Source organism: Clinocottus analis, unplaced genomic scaffold (assembly GCF_023055335.1).
Source record: "Clinocottus analis isolate CAN_PGR_092001 unplaced genomic scaffold, fCliAna1.0.p SCAF_6, whole genome shotgun sequence".
NCBI lineage: Eukaryota > Metazoa > Chordata > Actinopteri > Perciformes > Cottidae > Clinocottus > Clinocottus analis.
In genome coordinates this window covers 16,091,132-16,112,363 of record NW_027176218.1, presented here as the reverse complement: position 1 = coordinate 16,112,363, position 21,232 = coordinate 16,091,132, and the positions used below count along the sequence as shown (strand labels likewise).

At 40.7% G+C, this 21,232-nt stretch overlaps 2 protein-coding genes across 3 annotated transcripts; one reads left to right on the top strand and one right to left on the bottom strand.

Moving 5' to 3' along the window:
* The first annotated feature begins 8,342 nt into the window (after window positions 1-8,342).
* Window positions 8,343-14,766, top strand: tbxas1 (thromboxane A synthase 1 (platelet)). 2 transcript variants are annotated; one of them, XM_068603564.1, is made up of 14 exons: window positions 8,343-8,519; window positions 9,220-9,368; window positions 9,643-9,736; window positions 10,727-10,779; window positions 10,900-10,996; window positions 11,108-11,224; window positions 11,883-11,971; window positions 12,050-12,198; window positions 12,480-12,610; window positions 12,702-13,040; window positions 13,138-13,226; window positions 13,417-13,554; window positions 14,155-14,317; window positions 14,419-14,766. In XM_068603564.1, the coding sequence occupies exons 2-14, from the start codon at window positions 9,265-9,267 to the stop codon at window positions 14,530-14,532; spliced, it is 1,677 nt and encodes a 558-aa protein (XP_068459665.1). In that variant the 5' UTR covers window positions 8,343-8,519; window positions 9,220-9,264; the 3' UTR covers window positions 14,533-14,766. The 2 variants fall into 2 exon arrangements, with proteins under 2 accessions (XP_068459665.1, XP_068459667.1); XM_068603566.1 differs by lacking the exons at window positions 9,220-9,368; window positions 9,643-9,736.
* A 1,030-nt stretch (window positions 14,767-15,796) lies between these two features.
* parp12a (poly (ADP-ribose) polymerase family, member 12a) lies at window positions 15,797-21,157 on the bottom strand. The gene is made up of 11 exons (XM_068602999.1): window positions 20,742-21,157; window positions 19,824-19,959; window positions 19,427-19,691; window positions 19,172-19,321; window positions 18,862-19,051; window positions 18,558-18,723; window positions 18,111-18,343; window positions 17,904-17,991; window positions 17,142-17,272; window positions 16,760-16,911; window positions 15,797-16,529 (listed from the first exon to the last, which is right to left on the bottom strand). The coding sequence occupies exons 1-11, from the start codon at window positions 21,059-21,061 to the stop codon at window positions 16,273-16,275; spliced, it is 2,088 nt and encodes a 695-aa protein (XP_068459100.1). The 5' UTR covers window positions 21,062-21,157; the 3' UTR covers window positions 15,797-16,272.
* Between the last annotated feature and the right edge of the window lie 75 nt (window positions 21,158-21,232).

The window sequence follows — 21,232 nt, the reverse complement described above, 5'->3', positions numbered from 1 at the left end:
TTTGTGCATCGCTTGGAGCGGAACAGAAAGGACTCTCTTTTGTTGCCTTCAGGTAATAGTTATTCATTATCCGTGTCATTTCTGCCCCCTTCCGTTCTCCTGCTCCTCGGCTTACGGTATATAGATGTGGGGTTGCGGAGAAAGGCAGCTGATGGATGTGTACCGCAGCCGTCAGCTGCCTCCGCTAACACGATAATTGAAATGGTAATTTTCTGATGCAGCATGATGACCTGCGTTCAGCCAGAAATCCCAGACCTTACTGGATAATGAACAGTGAGAGACTGGTCCCATTAAAACCCATCGGTGGAACCACAATCCGTTGTAGGAGAGTCAGTTTGGTGTTTATGCTCAGTGTGTGAAATGTGTGTATTCGTCAGTCAGTGACAATTTAGTCATGCATCTTCCTCCTTTCCTTTACTACAGTTCTCATTCATTTTATTCCATATCAGGGAAGACTTGGCTCTGATACATTAATAGATTGGGAAAAAATCTTCAAAAGCTCTTCACTATTTTGCCATTATGAGGACAGTGTGTGGGTGAGTGTGGGTGTACATGTGTCACAGTGAATATCCATGAATAAGAGTTGGTATAAATGAATTTCACAGGGAACCTTGATATCCATTTTTTTTCTTTCTTTTTTTGAACAAATTCATTTTCACATAACTTTCATCTTTCATTCCTTGTTTCCATCTGCTTTTAATTGTCATATGACCTGATAGTCAAATGTGGTATTATTTGTGCTGTGCCAGACCGGTAGCTTTGTGTTCTGTCATTCAAATCATTATTGTACTTGTTTTGCATTGCTTTGATGGCTTAAAGATGGCTCGCTACTGAACCTGAACAACCAACTTGCAGTGACCTACCTTTCTGGTCTCTTTCCAGACAAGGATGCAATCAACCCCCCAGCTCCTAACACAAAACATTTAGCAATTACTCAAACTAATTAACAATTTGGTCATTGGAATAATTACTTGTAGAAATCAGAGAGGCACACTCCAGTTGCTTTCTTAATTGTGACTGACTACCTTTTTTGTTTAGTATTTGATCATCAGATAAATGTAGATTTATCCTCTACCTCAGCTCTAATTCTTGATTAAACCTGCAATAACATAATATTATTTATGGCCACGTGGGGCAGCGGAAAACAAGCTGTACACAGCACTGAAATATTACCTATTGAGTTGATGCGGGGAACATGGGGGAAGCAAACGATTGCATATTTACACATACAGCAGACACAGGGCAACATGTTTCTAGGGATCTGGCTAATGCCTGTCAAAGGTCAAATTGTTCTTATAGCTCTGTTTTTGGTCTCAATCCTTAAGAAAATATCAATCTTGTTAGCTGCTAATAGTCCACTGACAAGCTGGCCACTACGTCGTCTGTTTGCCAAATGGTGCTGGGCAGGTGAAGTGGGCTTTTAGAGGCCTATACAATAAGCTTTAAAAAATGATAAAACGCTTCTCAGAGCTGAACTGCACACTTGTCTCAGCGTGTTTGTCCCTACAAGTGACAACTTCCCCATTACACATAGTAATTTGATCTAATGTTATTATAAAAATATGGATTGAAGCTGTTGTAAGCTTTTTGACATGACCTCCATTACTGGTCCTCTACAGATAATGTGTAATCTGCTTTGTCACCGTTGCATTGATCCTACATTTGCCTCCACATAAAGTGTTTCTTTCCACCCTGCATCCGTAGTGTATTTACATTTCAGCAAAGCTCTCCATTGTTTCAACATGTACACGCGCAATATAATGGCATACAAGTACTGGTTTCTATGGTGACTCTACATGAATGCGAGGGTAGGGAAGCTAAAGGGACCAGTGATCCCGTGTAATCTTGCGGTGCTTTGCACTGCGCTGTGTGTGTCCGGCGTCTATCTGCGTCTCCACTGGCCTCTCAGCAGGCTGCATTCAAATAGGGCGTAACATAATGTAAATAAGCCAGGATGAGACTGCAGCCAGCGGGAACCGCCGGGCCAGGAAGCCAGGCAGGCACCGACTGGAACGGGAGGAAAGACAAAAGGAGCACGGAGGCCCGAACACAAAGACAAATCAGGCATCAAAGGGAAGGCCACCGAGGCTGACATTATTTACACAGTAATTGCTTGGTTTTGTCTCCATCAAATGGGGCCTGTTAATAAAGGGATGGAAAATAAAACTGAAATAAAAGGACACCAAGACTTTTTAAGAGGCAGACAACAGATAAGCTTTTTCTTTGTTTTAAACGCCTTCATTACTTAACATCACTTCAGAGGAGATGCTAATACATGCATCCAGAGGCTGTTTAATGCCCTGGCCCGCAACGCTGGAATGTCCCTTGAAGTTTTTGGGATGCTCTTTTGAATACAGAAATATTCAAGGATTTTCCGTGAATATTTAATGCAACGTTGCATTTGAGCTGTTAGACATTATTCGACACGTCGTCTGGTGGTTAATATTTATTTTGAGGTAATTGCTTCTGAAGGCAGGGTGGTAGGGATTTCATTAGCTCCCTTGCCCCCGTCTGACAGCAAACATTTTACCTGGACTCATTAGGAATCAGACATGACACATCAGAGAGACTGTTCTGCCAGTGCTCAGGCTGTTACTATGCCAAGGTCTGCCCTCTCTGAACAACCTGCCAAAGCTGGGGGAGTCTTTTCTCTCATGCCCTTAAAAAATCCTCTACTTTTAGCGGTGCACATTTGTCTTAAACTGCGTATTTAGTCAGGGGAAAAAAGTGTCTTCACGTGCTTAGTTCAGTAAAGTCAAAAGGCAAAATGCATTGCACAGCTTGAATTCAGATCTTGGAGTTTATTTTGTGCCTCTTTCAAGGAATAATTCACCCGCAAAATAACCGTGTGTATAACGGTAACTCAACTTAGCTTGAATTCTTGAAAATAACGAGCTGACTTTATCTCAAAAGCCGTCACGAACAGAGAATCCAAATAATGAAAATGGAGTACGTCCTCGATTTGAGGCCAGGTTTAACAGCAAGTCTATATAAAATCACCTGTGAACAAACTCTCACAAAACTCAGGCATTATTGTCCAAATCACATTTATTCACTACTTCTTCACAAAACATATGCAATTTGGCCAAGATCTTACTTTTAAAAACACAATCTTAACCTTCCTATACTCTTCTGTTTTCTAACTGCATGGAAATTCTCCCTGAACATATAGGTCAGATGTATTGAGGTATTTGAATCAGTCAGTTTTTATGAACCTGAACATTCGAGCGAGTATGCTTGAAACACACAAATAGTTCTTTCTCATGAATTATTAATTTAAATGTATTGTGTTTTATATCAACTTGGGCATAAACATTGTATTTAAAAAAACTGCTGAAGTTAATAGGTTGCACAAATATTTTCTCTTATGTTTTGTACAAAAATAGGTTTTATATTGTCTGTCATGTTTAGAAACAGCATTGATACGTGTTGTCTCAATTGCAAATTATATTTGTCAGTAAAATAACAGCAAGCTGTGATTGAGCTGAAGCTCCCATGGAGGTGTTAAGCCTTTTTAAAGATTGTCCTTCCAACTGTGGCCTGAGTCTGCAAAGGTTTAAGAGGGTCTGAATGGCTCTGTAAAGGTCTACACTTGCACAGGTAATGGAAAGAAAGAGACACAAATCAAGACCTCCAGAAAAAGAAACGAGTGTATTGCATATAATTGACTTTGTGCCTATTGGCACCGCTACCTGGACATCATCTCTGCGATATTGCTTTCAGACTGCATTCAGCCACACGTCAAACTTTGACACCTTTTAAGCAGTCTGCGGGGTAGTAGACTGGCAGACGAAGGGGAGAAAACTCTTCGTGGTTCATTACAGGCTCCCAGTGCCCTCTGGCGGTCCTCAGAGCAGAGGATACCCAACACCCTGTTCCTTTCTCATCTAGTCCCTCTATTAATAGCTTAGTGCCGCTCCTGCTCCTATTGTTATTCCTGCCTGGCTGCATGCTGCTCAAAGGATGTCACATGTTAATCAGACCATAAATATTGTGCAGCTTTGCTTTAGGAGAATGAACTTTGAGAGAAAGTCTCCTCTGAATCCAGATGTCCTCCTCTTGGATTATTTCTTTCTGTGAGTTCCACTATCCATACGACTGGACCAATTAGTGTGCCAGAAAGAGAGTTAGTGTGTCCCATTACGCAGTGTGTCCGATGCAGAAGGGCAAAAATACAGGGAAGTCCGACTGCATCCCGTCGCATTTTGCAGTATGCAAGCCAGCGTGCTTCTCCGGCTATCCTGACCCACAATACTCTGAACAGTGAAGAGATGTGAGCAAGAAGGTCAAAGTTATGAAGAAGTAGCATGTCCCAATTGAACAGTATGCACTTGGTAAGGACAGCTCTAATATGTGGTAAAAGTAAAAAGAAAAGTCTGTTATTTGGAAGACTGCGTTAATCTTCGTGGATCTCTTCTCTGGCTGTTCATGATCTCTTCAATCATTAATGTCAAAAGGTACACGGCTCTCTTGCCCCCTCTTTGGCCGCTCCACAGCTTGCGTGGATTCAGTTACATGTGAAATGTGTAGCTGTTGGAGCCTTTGGAAATAGTTGGGAGTGTGTATTAATTTGTTAGCCAAACCGATGTGTGGGTGCACATATCAGCACATTCTGTACGCCGTCACATGCCTCTGTATCACGCCATGTGCACAGACACACACATGCAAGCGTAGAGTCAGCATTGTTTAACACCTCAGAGGATTGGGATAAGTAACCGTAATCGAGTCTGCATAACTACGACATGATGTCATCTGAAATCAAACAGCCCAGCTGACCTGGTGATCGATCCCTTTTCCCAGAAGTCAAACTCAAGTCTTGTGTTCATATATTAGTAGTATGTCACTGGAAGAGAGGCGTAACTTGCTGACTTTGTTTTGTCTTAAAAAACACATTTTACACATTTGTTTCTCTAATTGCCTTGTTTTATGCTGGGGAGAGTTATGGAGTGGTTTACCCTTTTCTCATTGGCAGTTTTGGCCGTTTATGCTGAGGTTCTCTACATTTTTCTCAAAAGTGGTTGAAAAAGGAGTCATAAAGTCCATATTGACTGCAAGTGACATTTATTCAAACAGATGTTTTATTAATTCTGCATACAGAAGACATTGAGCAATTTGTAATTCCTGCTAGGGGTTGAAATCTGTAAAAAAAAAAAAAAAATACTCATGTGTCATGTGTTAATAAGTTCAACTACAGTTTCATACTGTAAAGATTTGTCAGTATTGGCTAGTTACTGATATTTGTAATTAATGTGTACATGTGGACTTTTTGTTCCGACTGATCTCTGAATTAGAATAGATAGTTCTTTTGCGAAACATAATTTTGTTGATCATGTTTGCAGACTTGGAGATCAGTACATGGATAACGTGGTGTTTGGATGCACTCTACAGGCAATTTCTGGGAACTGCAACAAGCTGCCCTGTGGTTTTATTACGGTGAGACGAAAACCACTTGGATTTCTACAAGTCACATTTAGGCCTTTTTCCTATGCAGGCATAATGCATAACTTGATATGTATTCAATATTGCAGTTCCTTTGGACTGTCGTGTTGACTGTTTCCTATCCATCAGTGCAGTATCCAATAACCAACAAAACAAGTGAACAGAAGTGCTAAACCTACATTTCACAGTTTTGATCTTCCATCTTCAACATTTCTCTTGTCATTTACATCTCTGTGCTTAAAACTTGTAACGCTCCCAATGGAAACCACAATATTAATATGTAAAATAAAACGTGAGGCTGACACACCAGCTTAGACTGACTACGTGAGAACAGTGATGTTGTGTTAAATAATGGAGTCTATATGAAGGTGGATCCTTTCATGATTTAAGACCTTGTTAGTAGTGGAAAGAGTGACCTCTTAGAATAGTGGTTCTCAAATGGAGGTACGTGAAGGCACTCCAGGAAGTACGTGAGATTTAAAAAAAAAAATGTATTTAAAATTAGCATCCATCCAAAAAACCTTTAAAAAGAACTATTTAATAGATATTCGATACAACATAAGTGTAAGTTCATAATTTGATTTAATTATCCTAAAAACCCGGAGTCTCGCCCATATCAGGATGGTTTGACCCAAGCTGTCATTACCTGTCTGTTTCCCACTGCCGCCATTAAAACTACAAAAATGAAGTCGTGGTTGAAGCAGCAACGCTGCTGAAAACACGGAGGGACAAGCGACAAAGAAGAAACCACAGGCGGCAAATTCCTGTCAATTTTCAGACGACTTTATTTTAATGGGATTTACGTCCACGAGTTGAAACATCATATTTTGTAATGTTCAAACTTTTGTGACTTTCAAGATGTATACAACAAGGTTGCAAATCAACCATGAACATTAAATATCAGGGGAAATAAACGGCATTACATTATTTAAAAAAGAAAGATGTTGTTTACATTTTGTATTACTAATCTGAATCTGCAAAGTAACGAGTACCTTGTAGTGTTTCTGTTGGGTGGTTACACATCAGATGAACAACAACTTGATGCACATTCCCGGGCCTTTATTCTCCGACGCTTTCACACATGCAGACATTACCACCCGTCTTCCTGCTCACCCTTGTCATGTGTATCTACACTCGCCAGGTGGCGTAGTTCTCACTGTGGACATCACATAATGATGTTGTCAAATAAATCTAGTTAAGTAAAAAGTACAATGTTTCCTTCTGAAATGTAGATGAGTAGAATGAAGTAAACATACTGTATGTTACGTTACATCACTGAAAAGCCTGCAATCAATATTTTATTAAAGGCTGTTGTAATACATGCACAGCAGACAACACTCAACTAGGATAAGAAAAACTGACTTTAATAGTGTTGCCCCCTGGTTTGTTGAGTTGACTGTATTTCAATATATTTTGCCGTTTTTTTGTTGACAAGTGAAATTGTAAAAATAACTTTTATTATTTTCTCCTATTTATTATTACAGACATGAGTTAATATGCATTTATTAATACATTCATTTATTATTCCTATTAATATCTTATAATATATAATGTGTAATATAAAAATATTATATGTATATCTTTTCTTTTTTTTTACTATTTATTAAAACTTTTTTTGTTTTTGCAAGCAATTTTTAACGGGGGATATATGCCATATTCTATACAGTACAGCATATATGTGACATGTTTGAATGCTTTTCTTAACTGTTGCATTGTATTTGGCTTGTGGGAGGAAATTGCTGCGTAAACCCACAGCTGCACGGGGAGATCAATGCAAACTCACACATACAACCAAGGGGGTGGTTTGCTCCTTTGCTCTCAACAAGGAGACTGCGAGTTGCAGCGGGAATCGAACCCGCTCCCGCTCAGAGGCTCCTGCTTGAGAGCAAGGACCCGAGCCCCGGCTTGTACACCAGGCCTAGTGTCCAACCACTAAGCCACCGTGCAGCCCTCTTCAGTAGAACGTGAAACCATATTTATCTTTGTGGATTCAGAAATAAACAACGTCGATATTGAGCAGCCAGCACGTCGAAACGCAGAGCCACGTGACGCGTCATTCTCATGTCACGTGACTCCAGCGTTGTTAGCGTCTGTTTTCAGCGAATTTAATGATATTAAACTAACTTCTTACCTTTCGCTGCTGTCAGGCTGCACAATAAGCTGAGGCCTCAGTAGACCACGAACCACTCTGAACACTTGAACACTGTGATCACTTTAACCTCACCTTTTATACTTTTACACTTCACACTTTATACACATTTTTTATTATTTATTTTATTCCATCTGTATATTTCATATTTTTGTTTCTTACCGTTTAATTTTTAAATTGTGTTTTTATTACTGTTCTACTGTTTATTTATATTACTTGATCTGTGAATAAGGGCTGCTATAATTCTGTAATTTCCCCACTGAGGGACTAATAAAGGACTATCTTATCTTATCCTTCTAGAAAATCAGCTTTCCAGAGTTCAGGTTTGGCAGTATAGCGTTCAGCAATAAATGCGCGTTTTTGCTTAAACTCACACTTGCACACGTTTACTATCTGCTTACTGAGGTATGTTGCACTGGTAACAATGTGAGACAGAGGTGTACATTCACAATCTCTCTATACTGTGTAAAAAAGTGATGTGCTTTTCTGAAGGAACTGTCAAACTGTATTGTCATAACGATATACTGTAACGCAGTACAGCGTTCAGCAAATACATGCACGTTTTTGCTTAAACTCACACTTACACACTTTTACTCACGTCCCAAACTCAGTTGTATTTACATGTGTTCTGCCCATGTTATTACACACGTTTCTTTTGCACACTGAAGGCACCGGTTAACTCGTGGAGGCTGCTATGCGCTCCCATCCGCTAGGTGGCAGTATGCACCTCTGGCTTCTTTGAGGCTGCGACCTACACAGTGTCATGACAATATTGACAAGTGAAGAGCGTCTGAAGTTAAGCACAAACGCGACCTTTATTGCTCCGGTAACAACTCCAGATTTCAAAAGAGGCGCTGACATGGTACAGGCACGTTTTACGCGTATTTTAATGTCCATAAGGAGATAAACGAAGGACGTCAGACAACCTGCGGTGAGTTGTTGTAGCCTAGCATCACAACTGACCTACACCTGTCGTCGGGCTTTTAAACACATCAGGTCCACTTGAATAAAGACAGGAGACGCATGTTTGAGGCTGTGTGCTTCAGGTTTTGTTGACGTGACCGAGACATTGGTGGAGGTTCCGTTAAACTGCGACACCACAGAGTAGTCACTTTTCTAAAAGAAGGACACAACTCATTTTTGAAGAAGTATTTTGTTGCCTCCATCATCTCATTTCTTGCTACCTGGGGAAAAATCGCCTCCATCCTCAGTTGAACAGATCATGTGATTCTCCATCTGTAATATATGTCAAGAGTGTGAGTCAGGACGTTTTTATTTTGTTTTCTGAAAACCTTCGAGAAAAAAACAAAACATCATTTTAGAAAGGTGAGAAAAAGCAGGTGAAAGGCTCTTAAAAGGCTTCAGACGAAGCTCCTCAAACAAATCCTTTACAAGTTGTCTTTAAAACCAAACCAACTAACCAGCCTGAGAGCGCAGTCAACAAGGAGATGCAATATTTCCTCTGTGACTAACTCGAGTAAGGTGTGGCCTACATGTTGCGTCACGATTGTACAGTACAATAATTCAAAACTCACATATCAGGTTTTGGATAGCAGATCACCTTTTCCTGGAGACTCCTGCGTCATAAACATATTCAGCAGCTTCCACACGGACCTGATTTTCCTTTACAGAAGTGTTGGTCTAATGCTGGCAACGCAGAACTGAGAAGTGTTTACATGATGGAGGCTTTAGGAGACATCCTGCACGTATTCCACATCAAGGCCAGTGGATCGTCTGTGACACTCAGCCTCTTCCTCGTCTTTCTAGGTCTTCTCTACTGGTAAATAAATAATTATATCCGTTTGTACCTCAAGCTGCATGTACTGTGTTAAGTTATCTACGAATGCAAAGCGCACGTTCTGCGTGAATTCAGATATTCATAACAATCCTCAGTTGTCAGAACTGATGTTTACATTTTGGGCATTTTATGGGGAAAGCCCTTAAAGGAACATCTCAAAGTTTTCGAAGCCAATTGTGAAAAAACTAACAAGCTGGTTGATCGTGCGCAAATAAAACCCATCAACTCAACTCTGCTCTTCTCTCCTGTCTTCAAGGTACTCAATGTACCCCTTTTCAGTCCTTTCTCAATGTGGCATCAAACATCCAAAGCCATATCCTTTCTTGGGCAACCTGTTCATGTTTCGGCAGGTAAGATATTGCTGCAATTTTCAAACTAAAATACACATCTCATTCTCAAACCTTTTTTTTTTTTTTATCTTTAACTTCTGTCAAAAACTCTTTTGACCAAAGACATTGTACCCACTGAAGAGAGAAGATCTTGCTCCCAACATGGCTGTTCAGGAATGAACTGAACTTTATTTAAGTGCTGTGAAAGCAGAAGAAACAATCAGCAGGTTCCATTTGAAAGCTCTTATTCCCTTTTTTCGTCAGTCGGAGTTGGTTTCACTTCTACATATAAAAAATTGCATTTAATTATCTTGATCACAAAACAATGAATTATCATATCCGTGCATCAACACACTCCTACTTTAATAGATCACAATAATGTCACAATTAAGTAAAGAGATTAGATATACAATGTAAAAATGATTTGCAATATAAAATAACACAGACTGCTCACTCGATGCACGCAGGGACAAAGGGCACCTCTTCAGTCTGAGTGCAAACTGTGAATGAACTCAGGGTAATGCACCAGTCAGCTGCTCTGTGCTCGCCAAGCCAGCGGTCATGTGACCTCCACTTTCAACAACATGTTACTGGACTTGTGTATGTACCATGTTACCTCAACATGGATTAATGCTTTAATGATTGCATCATGTTTTAGTTTTGTTTCATATCAGCCCGCTGAAGTGACACGGTCACAAGGTTTGTTCAGCACTGTGTTTTGCAGAGGGAAAGTATCATTTTCACCACTTGATCAATAATATATGCCTGGACTTGGCTGAACAGTATTTTTATTTTTCGTTTATTACTTATCTTGAAAGATTTTTTTTGATAAACAAGAAAGCTTATCAGTACCTATCATATATGCAGCTCGCAGAGTCATAAAGCTGATTGACTGTCATACTGTTACCTTGTTTCATAAGTTACATTAAGATAGAACAAGCATGGAGTTATTAATTTCTTAAGAAGATATTCTCGGATTCCTTTCTGATGTTTTGGTATTTCATTTTTTAGGGTTTTTTCAAGCCTATCAATGATCTCATAAAGACACATGGCAGAGTTTGTGGGTAAGTAGAATCAATATTCTCTACATCTGTGTCTGATGAAATGATGGTCTGGACATTGCATTGGCTCTAATTCTTCCTCGTTATAAAATAAACATTTTGCTCGCTCCATTTATGTTTTAGGTATTATTTGGGCCGGAAACCGGTGGTGGTGATAGCGGACCCCGACATGCTAAGACAGGTGATGGTCAGGGACTTCAGCAGCTTCACAAACAGAATGGTAAGGACACTAACCCAAACAGCCCACTTTGTGCTCGCTCAGGATTTCAGTGTCAGCCCCAATGATGTAATAATAACACACGTTTGTGCATTTCCTCTTCTCTTTGTGCAGACTATTCGCTTCACTTCCAAGCCCATGACTGACTGTCTGCTCTTTCTGAGGAACGAACGCTGGAAGAGAGTGCGGAGCATCCTCACACCATCCTTCAGTGCTGCCAAGATGAAGGAGGTGAGACACGAGTGGGTTCCAATGATGAGCCCGTATTTATTACGGAGAATGTCATTTTGTGCTTTTTAAAATGTGTCAATTAGAAGAGCAGGTGCAGACCTAACAGGCATCTGAGGGAACATTTTCTGTCTAATAAGCTACTGTCTGTCACAGATGGATGGTTAGAAGTGTTGGATGATAATGTATTATAAACTATTTTAATTTGTAAAGTCAAATTTGAACTTGGACAATGTAATAAATGATTATAAAGCATTAACTCCAATTTGGTATGACTCTTGAGGGGGGTCATTTTTGTGGCCTGTCTCTGCTGATAAACATGTCTAATGAAGTTATAGTGGTGCTTTCAACTGTCGTAAATATCAGACATTTTGGAGACAGCTTCGCGGTCAAGTAGAGGAGCAGACGTGAAGGACTGAAGTCCATTTGTAAAGTTTAAAATCGCTTTCCTTTCAAAACACAGTTCTGACTTTTGGAGGGTCTCTCATGAAGTTCTGTCTCAATAACTCAACGTTTTTGAAACGTGTTTACTTTACAGTTCAATTAAACGAACCACATTGCATTTATTATCATGGTATTGCTGGACTATTTTTTTCAGCTGTTTGTGTCTGTCCTCTCAGCAGCTGTGACGAGTATCGCTGTCTTTTATATTTTCCTGTAGATGGTTCCTCTCATCAACACAGCCACCGATGCCCTGATGAGAAATCTGAATGGGTCTGCTGACTCAGGAGAGGCCTTTGACATCCACAAGTAATCAGACACGCGGTGAACGAAAGACTGTTAGTATCATGGAGTAGTTTTCTGTCCTCATACTTGTGTGTTTTGCAGGTGTTTTGGCTGCTTCACTATGGACGTCATTGCCAGCGTGGCATTTGCAACTCAGGTGGACTCCCAGAACAACCCAGATGACCCGTTTGTCCGCCATGCACAGACGTTCTTCTCCTTTTCTTTCTTCAGGCCCATTATGCTATTTTTCAGTCAGTCAAATCTATTAGTTACTTTATTTGTGTATGAATGGTCACATTTGAGACATTACGGTAATGCAATGAAGGCAAAAGAGTAAAATATTAAAACAAACTAGAAACGGGAGGGTTTACTATCTTCTCTTAAATAGATATGTATATTAATTGGATAATAAATGTGAAGAAAATCTAGCTTAAGTTTTGTAGATTTAGGATTTAAAAGACATGCATGTTTGAGTGTATAAAGTTGGCATTTCAGGTAGAGTTACGCCAACATCTTTGGTTTGTGCATCTAGTTGCCTTTCCATTCATCACGCCTCCTCTGGTGAGATTCATCCCCAACAAAAGACGAGACCAGATGAATCAGTTCTTCATCAACAGCATTCAGAAGATCATCCAGCAGAGAGAGGAGCAGCCTGCTGAGGAGGTACATCTCATGGACATCTCATCATTTTGAATACAGAACAACTTTCCCATTATATTTTTTAAATGTATGTTTTTTTTGTGTGTGCATTTAGCGGCGAAGAGACTTCCTTCAGCTGATGTTGGATGCACGAACCAGCAAGGAGGGTGTGTCTTTGGAACACTTCGACACGACGTATCCTGCTGGCGATCAGCTGACTCAACCGCCGGCCTCGGATCAGGACGAGCGCCTCCACCCACAGGAGCCCTCCTCTAAGCGTCCGAAGAAAAAGATGATCACTGAGGATGAGATCGTGGGTCAGGCGTTTGTCTTTCTTCTGGCGGGCTACGAAACCAGCAGCAACACATTGGGCTTCACCTGCTACTTGCTGGCCATCAACCCCGAATGTCAATGCAAAGTACAGCAAGAAGTGGACGAGTTCTTCACCAGACACGTGAGTTTGTCACGTTTCGGGTTGATCTGATTCCTTCAGCTACTTACGACATGCTTTTTTGTTGTTGTGACACTGTTTATTTTTCCTTTTGTTGCAGGAGTCACCAGATTACATAAATGTCCAGGAGCTGAAGTATTTAGATATGGTTATAAGTGAAGCATTGCGCCTCTACCCTCCTGGATTCAGGTACATGAACAACATCAAATGAACATTTTTATTAGATGTACTACAGTCCAGTAGCACATTAATTTATATCTCTACATACATACATACAGTAGATGTTTTGTTAGGTTTACACTATTCATACAGGAATCACGTGGAGTAAAGAAGGGAATGAGTTCTCAAACGTACATCCATGGCATTATTCCCTTCACAGGTTTGCGAGAGACATCGACCAGGACTACGTGTTGAACGGCCAACTCCTCCCTAAAGGAGCGACGCTGGAGATCCCAGCGGGCTTCCTCCACTACGACCCGGAGCACTGGCCGGAGCCCGAGAGGTTCATTCCTGAGCGGTAGGAGCCTGTTCTCAGATGAAATAACGTGCCTGTGCTTTGTGTTTTATCATCGTCTACATGTAGTGGATGGCTCAACTTTGTTGACAAAATTAATTCCTGATGCATTTTATAGTTGTCTGTCAACAGCTGCAGTTAACTGAAAAGTGGTTTGCAACAGCCATTCAACGTATTGATGTTTTTAATACTGTAATGCATAACTTAAAGCTGTATACAGTATTACTTTAAATGGCAAAAAAAAAAATGCTGATCTTGTCGTCTCAAAGAAACGGTATGATTTCAAATATTCTTTCTTCACAGAAGACGTTATAGCACTACAGTATGGAAAGCACATGTAAATAATACGAGTTATGGCTGAATTCCATTTAGCTGCTTAAATTTCACGGCGTTAACACCACTTGTGCTTTCTCGCTTCGTTGCAGTAGCGTGACTGTTTTTTAAATGTTTGCTATACCGTTAACATGCAGAGTGTACACCACCATGTAACAGTCTCACGTCACACATGTCGAACACGACTGTAGCGAATCTAGTGAAGTCCATGTGCTGCGCTAAAGGAAACCCACGATCTAACTGACTCTATTCTGTCCTGCTTTTAACCAGATTCACGCCAGAGGCCAAGGCCGCTCGGCATCCATTTGTTTACCTGCCGTTCGGGGCCGGTCCCCGTAACTGTGTGGGGATGAGGCTCGCTCAACTGGAAATCAAAATGGCTCTCGTGCGTCTGTTCCGCAGGTTCAGCATCGTGGCCTGCTCTGAGACCAAGGTGGGTCGGACACTTTAGAACACTGCAGACAATCTTCACAGACAAGCGTAATATACATGGAAGATGTTGCTTTAACATATAGTGTTCTTTCCTTCGTGCAGGTTCCTCTCGAGTTGAAGTCGTCAAGCACTCTGGGACCTAAAAACGGCATATTTGTGAAAATTCAACACCGGGACCGGAGAGAAGGTCAAGTGAATTCTCCGCCAGACAATTGACCGTTAATCATCACGGACGGGAGACAAAACCTCTAAACGGTTACAAAGCATTCTGCGGCTCCACGTTGTGACAGTGACACAAAGTTGTTCCTTATGAAACGTATTTCAGAGGTAACATGGTCAAGTAAATTACAAGTCACAATATATCTCAATGAAAGTGCTCTTCTGCTTTTTTTCTTGGTGAGCGAGCTTGAGACAGGACTAAAGAGGAGTGAATAAAGGAATAGAAGTGTGCTTGTAGCATTATGTTTTTGTTTTTTAAAGATACATATATAACACTTTCAGCAGGTGTCATGAAAAGGTTAAGGGAACGTATTTTTTTTATCAATCATTTAATCCATTTACTTCAACCAAATTATCACCTAAAGGTTTGCACATTCCCTCATTTAATGGCGGTGTGTTGTTAAACTGTGCTGCTATCTTCACTTTCCTGATGACCTGAGTCAGCGTTTATCAAATGTCCTAGAACAGGAAACTGAACTTTACTCGCCCAAATTTCTCTGTAAATTAAGATCAACTTAAGGCTGGGAGTGAAAGCATTTTATCCCGTTTCTCTCGATGACCTCATTATTTTCCTTCGGGGAGAACATCGACAGCGTACTGAAGGAGATAATGACATAGCTATTGATCATGCAGGTAGATCCGTCTTACTTTACTCTGTTATTAGTTATTCTGAGATGCTTGAGAAGATCAGCCTTGAATCAACTTTAATTGTTAATGTATACATTAAGAGTGATTTAGTGATGATTAATTAAAATTGATATAATGAAATAAAATGTATATTTTAGCAGCTGTGAGTAAAGGCCAGAGGCCTGAATGTGGCTGTTTGAATGATATACACTTACAAAGGGTCAAATGCTACTTGTGTGTAACTAAATATTAACGTGTGATGAAGAGATTTCTCTCTGTTCTATTGATATTCAATACCAGTAAAAAAGTCACCTGTTATATTGATGTTTTTCTTCTCTACTTCATTAATGGCTATTTTAACAGACAAATACAATAAAATGTGGACACCAAATGTAATATTTAGAGTTAAAATCGTTATACAATAATTCCAAAATACCTTTAATCCATGTACTGACTGTGTTACATGCTTGGGGTAAATACTTAGGTATCGTTACCAAATACCCTTCTGTTTTTAAATAATTTTCCAGTCCTGCTATTGAACCACAACAGCACTTGCATCTGGGCTTTACATATTGTTGGTAGCTGTTTTTATTTGGGTCATCTGCAGTTTCCTCAGTGGACAGAGAGAAGAGTTAAACTTCGATTTGTTAGTCCATAGAATGCTCGGTGGATATTCGACAAGTGCTGCAATATATTTATGACATAACCAGTTTATTCCATATCAAAACGTCAGATTATTTGTCCCCCTCATCTTCTTTCATGTGTTGCATTAATGATCTACAGCAAACATCATAAAGAATAGCATTATTGTCTTGATAAACATTCTGCAATAAGTATTATCTGAAACAAATTCACCAAGACGCATTAATAATCACACAAAGTTTCCTACTTTACACTTATAGTCTACAGCGGAAAATAGCGTAACATTATTAGTTAACACAATGACTACTTGTCCTTTGACTTAAATCAGCTGTTAAATGCTGAACTTCTCCCACCACTGTCAAAATCATGTACCTTTACTAAAACCCCTAATTCCAAACAAAATGAAGCGCATCCCATAATAAGTTTGACTGCCGACAAGTCAACACAGGAAAACAGCAACATTGTACCTCACGAGTAGTCGATAACATACTCTGGATAAATCTGTTGTTTCTCAAAGACAACATAGATGCTGGGGTTGCTCACGCTGTCAACACAACTGTCGTAGAGGGTTTTTCCATTTCCTTTTGCTGGGGGCCGGACATAGCTGCTCCTTCCTGAGGTGTACTCCCCCACCAGGACCAGAGCAACAAACATGATCTTGTTCAGGCTTCCTTTGGCTCTGGCATATCTGTCTGAGTAGGACGCGTCTCTGGCAAAGTAACTCCCTAAAAAAATAAACAGGACAGCGTTAATACTGATGCAGTCCAAGTGTGATCGGCTCTTTACTACTGCCATTAGAAAGCATGCTGTGTTTTCTCCCTCTGCTAAAAGTCTGATGAACCTGGAATAAGAGTAAAACGCTCTCATACTAAAATATAACGACAGTAAATTTACATTTTGACATCTGTTTATTTATCATAGGACTGGAATGGCAGCGGAGGCTGTTTTACTGTACCTTTGCCATATGCTGTGCCATGGACACCACACATCCTCCAGTCAAAGTTCTGCTCACAGATGGCCTCAATCAGGGACTTCTCTGTGCCGTGGAACAAGTACTGCTCATTCACAGATTTAGCTCTGTTCCTCTCCTTCATCTGCTCTTTCTGCCTGAACACACGAATGGGATGACATGCAACTCATTATTATTTTTTTACTTTGTTGATTTAATTGCATCTATTAGCTCTGTTTTTGGTCGAAGAACTCCTGAGAAAAAATATCTCGTAAGCTGCTGCACTTCTGTTTCCACATGCTGCTTCAGAGCTTTTAGAGCATGTTGCAGCTGAAAATGATCAAATATTGATAACAGCTTCAATCCTAAGAGGCTGATGAGGATTTACCACTGAAAGACTTTCCACAGAGAGGGGTTCTGGATCCTCTGGATGTTGTTAATTGTACTGTGGGGCATGGTGACCTTAAACAGCTTGTCAATCATGGTGTACTCCTTCGCAGATTCAGAGAGAAGTACAAGCTGAAAGAGAAGAGCACAGTGCAGATAAACGGCTCGTTAATGCAGGAATTTGTGTTTAATGTTCGAAACAAGAAAACAACTGAAATATACAGTGTAGTGCTAGAAAATGGCAGAGGAAGTTGTTTGGCACTGGAGGACTTTAAAAAGGCATGTGAGAGTGTGAAATAACAAGGTGGAAATTAACAACTAAAAATTGACTGATAAAAGGCAAAAATGGAACCTGGGAAATTCAAGAAAACTAAATTAGCAGGAGCAAAAAGAGTACCAAGCTCAGGACAGCTGCAGTCCACAGCAAGCTGCCCCCTCCACTGAATGGCATTTTAAATACTCAGCCTCACTGAACTGTAACCTTCCCCCTGCAGAGCAATAATCCAAATCAAACCGTTAATGGGAGATTTCTCAGTTACTGCTGACATCATAATTTAATTGTGGGCACCTACACATACCAAATATTGTGATGACCGATAATATAAATAAGCTTGTGTTTTTTTCTATAACCTCATTGATAATTCATTTGATAAATTGAAACATTGGAAGGAAATTAACATATAAAAACAGGCACACACTAAAAACAACATTTATTTTTGAGAAACAGGGAGAAAAGCAACACAGTAATACATGCTTTGTTTACCTTGCATCCAAAATCCGGTTGGGCAGTTGTGTCCCAGTGGGAAGGGAAACTTTCCGTTGTGGAGGAACTGGAGCCGTGTGATGATGCACTATGAGGAGACAAACATAAGAACTGTTTGACTTGTTGTGAAGTCCCTTGACTTGAGACACTGAGAAACCCAAAACAACAGTGTAAGAATCTCCAGGGAAAACTAAATAATAAAAATACCTTTTAAGCTTCACCTCCACATCATGAGAAGACACAAAGCGAGGCCTCCTTCTGACATCTCTCTTGGTTTTGTATTTTACATTCTGCTGGTACATCTGCTGTGTTCCCGCTTCACCTTTGAAGTGGAGGATATACTGATGTTTGCCAGCGCAAAAAGGAATCTCTGTATCTCTGTCTGCCAGGTACACATTCTCCAGAGTTTTAGAAGTGACAGAGGTTGGTTCGCCGTCATTCTACAGAAAGGCAAACGGAGTCGACAGTAATCCATTTAAGGTTTGATGTAAGATGTGCCAGCGATAATATGTAAGAAATCAATGAGTAAGATAAATAATAAATATGAGTGAAGAGAAGAGCGTAGCATGTCAGCATGTACTTGTTAACCCAAACCGATACTATAAAAGGAGAACAAAGACACATAGCTAATGTAATGGTACTTGTCTGACTGACCTGTCCAAACTCCATCCATATCCCACTGTCATCCTTCCAGTACCAAATCCACTCTGTTGTCAGAATGAAGTGAGGGGGCTTTGAGACAGAGGAGGCAGTAGATAGGCGACGAACTGGAGACCCTCCATATGTCATTGTCATAAAGTCAGCGAAGTGTGATCCAGAACTGAAAGCAAGCAGAAGTAGTAAATCAACAATTCTCTCATCACCTAAAGACCTGGACTACCATGTTGTGCTCTAGAATAATCCCATAAGCCAGAGGACTGTCTTTGTGTCTCTGTGGTCCGTTTCTTCAATCATGCACCTTTGAAGAGACAAGAATCTAAAAATCCCCAAGGTGGACGACAGTGGATCAGTGCAGCTTGTGTCATTTCCCGGTTCGCAGTAGGCTTTCTCGATGTCTTCCATATTGGGCAGGTCTTGCCAGGTCACACCATCACTGTTTAACACCTGCCATCTGAAAGGCAGGTGCCAATGGACACGGGCACACGCATCTGTGAACCAAAAAAAAAAAAAGATACAGAGGAAGTGATATGCATCATCTTCTCTTCTCTTCATGTAGATCTACACGTTTATTGAGAAGCTACTGCAGGTGCGACTAGTTCCAGTGTTACCCTTAAAGCTGCAGTGTCGGCGAATGAAGAAGAGGCAGATTTCATTCCTGTCAGTGTCGCTCATGGGTTTAGACGGAGAGGCGGAACTGGTTGAACATACGGGTTGTATTTGGCAAAGCTGCTGAGAAGGCGGTCTCACCTCTGGCAGCACTGCAGGACACCCACACCCACAAACATGTACATTATCTACTGTGCAGATTGTCATTAACTTGAAGTTTTAAATGTTTTCTTTAAAAAAAACACCTAGTTCTTTACCAGGAACAGCAGTATCTGGTCTCTCATGTTGACCGAGGATGATGAATTTATTTCTGTAGATCTCAAGAAGATGTTTAAGGTTCTCCTGACTGACTCCTCGGAGAACCTTCGTTTCTTGCACGTCAACATTGTGGGATCTCTTACACGACGGGCCAAACTTGCAGTCACCGTGGAGAAAGTGCTGGCAGACGTGAAGCTTATTGCACGAGGTGGTGAACTTGCAGGAGCCGTGCAAACCATTTCCCTTGTTGTAATGTGGGCAGATCTAGAGGGGTGTACATATCATTATGACAATACAGTTTGACAGTTCCTTTAGAAAAGCACATCACTTTTTTACACAGTATAGAGAGATTGTGAATGTCCACCTCTGTCTCACATTGTTACCAGTGCAACATACCTCAGGAAGCAGATAAGGATCATTCTGCAGTAACAGCTGGAACAGCTGTTTCTCTGTCAAGTCGTGAAGCCCATATCGTTTCAAAATCTCTGCGTTGTATGGATCAACCAGACTATGGGGATTTTTACACTTTCCTCTGAAAAATGCATAAAATATAATGTTAATGTTACTGAATTAACCACAGAACAAATGCATATTCATTTGGTTTCTGTAAATATGAAGTTTTGAAAGTTCAACATTTGGGTTCTTTGAGGTTACTTAATTAAACTTTGAAGTGAACTATGGGCCATAAACCGCTTCAGTCCATAATGGGTTATAAAGGCTGCACACTGCTTTGTAATAGTTTACTTACAGTACTCAGCGTGGGTTACTCAGGGACATAATATGTGCATTATATTGCCATCGTCTGGTCCAATAAAGAACTTACACTCAATGAAGACGAAGCATTGTTTTGTTGATCTTACATGGGATACATCCAGTCTGTCAAAGTTTGTTTTGTTCTCCGCAGAAGGCCCGGATGGACCTTCAAGCTCACCATTTCCTGTTTGTATTGACATCTTTCTTAAAACGTTTAGAGTTGTAGGGATCCAATAAAACTAACAAAGCCATAGATATACTTACAAAAAGAGCCAATGGCAACCAAACTCATTGAGCCAGTGAAAGGACAAACAGATAGAAAACTGTCAGGAGAGACAGTCTAGAGGAAAGAGCTCTCGCGTTAATCAGGAAACTAAATCGAAAACACCTGTGGCTGCGCGCGTGCGGCTTTAAAGTTTAAAAGGTTTTTGTCTCCTGCTCCCATCGCAGCAATTCATTCCAAACACTTTGTTTGGCGTATTTATTCATACGGGAGTGTGGACTTAACAAATAAATCCTTTCTACTTGAACAACTGTTCCCCATTGTGTCGTATAACTCACCCGAACGTGCAGTCCCCGCACACGTAATACCTGCACAGGTGTAGTCCGTCGCACTGTGCACACTCTCCGGGTTTCTTCTGACAGATCCGCAGGCTGGTTTTCGCCACCAGCAGACTGTCCTGGCTGAGTATTTGTCCTCCGACGGCTTTCTTCCGGCCTGCCTGGATAGCGACCTTATCATCGTCGAAGAGGACGGCCCGGAGGACCGTTTCCGCGACAGTGAAATTTTGTGCTACCTTCTCCTCCAGCCGCTTGAAGTCTAAACAGCCCTGGTGGTCACACAGGGTCTTGGTGACAAACTTGGAGATGACTGAAGTCATCCTGGAAGGAGTTGCGCTCAAAGACAACTCGGGCTGTCGAGGCAGCGCCGACTCTGCTCGCAAAAAGAGCGACGCCCGAGAACAGAGAAATGAAACTGAAACCGTTTTAAGTTTCTGTTGTCGATTGGGGGTGTCACACGCAGGGATATTTGATTTAATTAGTATTTAATG